This window comes from Heterocephalus glaber, unplaced genomic scaffold (genome assembly GCF_053883595.1).
Source record: "Heterocephalus glaber isolate CG9 unplaced genomic scaffold, H.glaber_assembly_v1.0 deba00001764, whole genome shotgun sequence".
Lineage (NCBI taxonomy): Eukaryota > Metazoa > Chordata > Mammalia > Rodentia > Bathyergidae > Heterocephalus > Heterocephalus glaber.
Genome location: NW_028258461.1, coordinates 5,744,701 through 5,748,422, shown reverse-complemented (window position 1 = coordinate 5,748,422; position 3,722 = coordinate 5,744,701). Strand labels below are relative to the sequence as shown.

Sequence of the window (3,722 nt, the reverse complement as noted above, 5' to 3'; positions counted from 1 at the left end):
GGTGCTCATATCATGGCAGATAGGGAAGCAGAAAAAGTCAAGGAAGGAGCTGGGGGGTGAGATAAACACTGCCAGGCTGCGCCCTCAATGACCCAATTCTAACCAGACCCCACTTCCTAACAGCAAGTCTGCTAAAAGCTCCTATAATCTAATCACCTTCCAAAGCCCTGCCTATGATGGCATGAGGATGGGGGGTATCTCCATATAAACCCTAACAATGGAACAGATGGGACATAGCCTTGGGTAGGAGTGGCTGCATGTTGCATCTCTTCATTTTTGTTTTAACAGTCTCAGGTAAGTGAGAGCCTTGGCCTGAAGGCATGACAAGTCATAAGAGGGTGGAATCCCAGTCTCCATCACATATCAAGCTAAGGACTCTCATGGGTAAAGAGTATCTCTTACTCCAGAAAGAAGGGACCCTGTGGAGTGTGGCTGTTTCCTGTTCCCAGCCATAGGAAAACTCAGGAGAGGTAGGCAAGCTGTGGTGCACCCTTGATTTTTCCAAAGGTGAGGGAGATGGCTTCGAGAGGTGAAACCTTGGTCAGGTGGAGTAGTGTCCTGTCAGCAGTGCATGGCCCAATCTTTGCAAAGAGGAAAGAGGACCAGCACCAGTGGAGCTGAGGGCAACTCTGTGCTGGACCGGGGCCAACCTTTGCTGTCAACTCTGGATGGCCCAGGCAGGGATAGCCACATTTTTTGCCTCATTTTTTTTCCTCCATCCTTCAGGAAACAAGGACCTTGGTTTGAGGAGGAGACAATTTTAGGGGGAGTCACATTAGGTCAGCAGACGGAGGAGTCCCAGACTCTGTAGGATTCAAAGTAAGAACCTTGAGTGAAGACTAAGGGCACAAATCCTCTTTCTAGGACTGAAGGCACATTCATACCTTGCTCTTGCTGTCAGGTCTGACACCCTGGAGCACAGGGGCCAGGTGTGGTGCACCCTCACTTCTGTCTTGTTGGTATCAAAGAACTGAGGACTTGTTCTCAAGGCCAGGAGATGGGGGAGTTCTAGGCCCTGACAAACATCAATATGAAGAACAAAAGTGTCTCTCACCTAGAAGAGATGGGATCCCTAGAGTTTGGCCAGCCCTGATTGTGACCTTACGAGGCCCTGGACAGGTGTGCTTGGAGGGGGTGCTCCCTCACTTCCTCCTTTTGGTCTCCAGAATGGGAGATAGTGTTCTGGGAGTTTGCCTCAGTCCAGCAGAGGGGTAGAATCCAAGCCTTGCTAGAGGAAAGGTGAATATAGAGGTGACCATCCAATCTCGAACTGGGTACCATGCAGTCTGGCCCAGCCTTTTCAGCTCTGAGAGGCCCAGGGTTGTGCCTGTAGTGTTCAGCTTGGGAAGCCCCTCAGTTCCTTTTCGAGAGATACCAGTGTCTTAGTTATTTTTCTCAGTGCTGAGACACAATACCCAACACCCAAAGTTAAAGGAGGAAAGGTTTATTTGGCTCAGAGTTTGTAGAGGTTTCAGTCCATAGTTCATTGGCTCCAATGTAGGGCAGCATGGCAGAGAAGCTTTGGAGAGGAGGAACTTTCCATGTCGCGGCAGGCAGAAAAGCAGAAAGCAGCAAGCAGCCAAAGTAGTGAGCAGCAACAACAAGCTTGATGTTTTTCCTGTCCCTTTATATTCCATCCAGGCTTCCAGCCTATTGAATGGTTCCACCCATACTCAGGGTGGGGCTTCCATTATCCACACCCTTAATCCATTTCACACACCCTAATCCAGCCATCTTTGAAACTCCCCATCTATGACCACATGAGGCTTTGGGGGAACACAGGTATAAGACATAACAAGCACGAACTGGGGTTGAGGACTTTGGTCTGAGTCACGTGCCTTCAGATCACAGAGCAGAAAAGGCCCCCAAAGCATTAGGTGTCAAAGTGAGATGCACACCTTTAAGGACTTTGATCCTCCTAGAGCAGAGGGGACACCACAGCATCTGAATCCATGTATTCTCTTGTCAGCAGCAGAGCCTTAGGCTGCACCCTGAGGAGTTTTGTAAGTACTCCTACAGATTCCTAGAGGACAGGCGGACCAGAAAGACATCAGACCTGTGAGGCTCTAGGATATCACCTAAAGAGAAGACCTGTAAGTGGGCTTTTGTCAGTGCCATCTTAGGTAAGTTTTTCATTGGAGGCCATTCACACTGCCCCTCTCTCCCCTAGGCCAGTGGGATCACACGACCCACGTTCCTGTTCACTGTCCTGCTGCTGCCTCCAGTAGGAGCCATCATGCCTCGCTTTCCTAAGTGCCAACATCTCGACTTTGACCAGCCCATCCAGGATCCAGCTGAGATGCAAGATTTGGTGAATGCAGTGGTTCCTGCAGTTGAGGGGGAGGAGGAGCCCTCCATTTCTTCTGCTTCTCTCGATATCTTTCCCTCCACCCCTCCTCCTCTCTTCCCCTCTTCCTCATCCTCCTCTCTTATGATTTTGGATAGCTCAGAGGAGGAGGATGAGCCTCCTACTGGGATGCTAAGTATTCCCCAGAGTCCTCCCCGGAGTCTTCAGAGCTCCTCCTCTTCCTCTATTTCATGTAGTAAGTTAGATGAAGAGCCTGGCAATGAAGAAATGGGCCACAGTTCAAGCACCTCGCAGTCAACAGATATAGAATCCTTGACTGATGACCTGTTAGGAGGAAAGGTGACTGATTTGGTGCACGCCCTGATTCTCAAGTATCAACTGAAGGAACCAGTCACCGAAGTAGAAATGCTCCAGGTTGTCACCAAAGAGTACAAAAATTGGCTCCCCATGATCTTTGAGAAAGCATCTTCATGCCTGGAGATGCTTTGTGGTATTGATGTAAGAAAAATGGACTCCATCAGCCACACCTACGTCCTTGTTAATTCACTGCACCTCACCTATGATACGGTGCTGAGTGATGGCCAGAACATGCCTACAAATGGCTTCCTGATAATGATCCTGGGTGTGATAGTCATAGAGGGGAACTATGCCACTGAGGAAGACATCTGGGAATTCCTGGATATGATTGGAGTGTATGAAGGGAAGGAGCATTTCCTTTATGGGGAGCCCAGGAAGTTACTCCAAGATTTGGTGCAGGAAAATTACCTAGAGTATTTTCAGGTTCCTAGCAGTAATCATCCACGCTATGTGTTCCTGTGGGGTCCAAGAGCCAAGGCCGAAACCACCAAGATGAAAGTTCTGCAATTTGTGGCCAAGATCAAAGGAACTGACCCCAGTTTCTTCTTAGATTCTTATAAGGAGGCTTTGAAAGAAGAGGAAGAAAGGGCACAGGCTACAGTGGGTTCTGCGGGTAGTACCAGTGCCTCATTCTTTGCAGCTTCTCCTGACCCCGAAGACTGAAGTTGATTGTTTATTCAGTTTTTGAAGAAGGAGGGCAGTCAAAATTCTTTTATTAAGTCATTTTTAAAATTTTTGTTTTTTCTTCCTTTTTATTAGTATATGTTTGAGATACATATTAAATTCATTCATTTTGAGGAAATGGTACATACACATATTTCATCTTAATCCTTTCTACTCCTCTCTTCCCTCGCATAGCCCCTTATCTCCAGGTCCTCTTCCAGTCTCCCCAAGTCTGTCTCCCTGTTTCCTATCATCTATTCTGTATTTTGCTCCTAAATTGTTTATATGTTGGATTTCTCATACGAGATAAACTTCATTGTTTAACCTGTTTCTGATTTATTTCAAGATAAACTGTACAATGTTTAACCTTCTGTGTCTGATTTATTTCACTTGA

General features: G+C 47.3%; 1 protein-coding gene across 1 annotated transcript; it reads left to right on the top strand.

The window, feature by feature from the left end:
- Positions 1-2,236: 2,236 nt before the first annotated feature.
- On the top strand, positions 2,237-3,328 carry LOC101708735 (melanoma-associated antigen 1-like). The gene has a single exon (XM_004862348.3). It carries the CDS (start codon positions 2,237-2,239, stop codon positions 3,326-3,328), a length of 1,092 nt encoding a protein of 363 aa, XP_004862405.2.
- The last annotated feature ends 394 nt before the right edge of the window (positions 3,329-3,722 follow it).

Coding starts and splice junctions, on each gene's coding strand:
- LOC101708735 (XM_004862348.3), top strand. CDS start 2,237: ATGCCTCGCTTTCCTAAGTGCCAACATCTCGACTTTGACCAGCCCATC.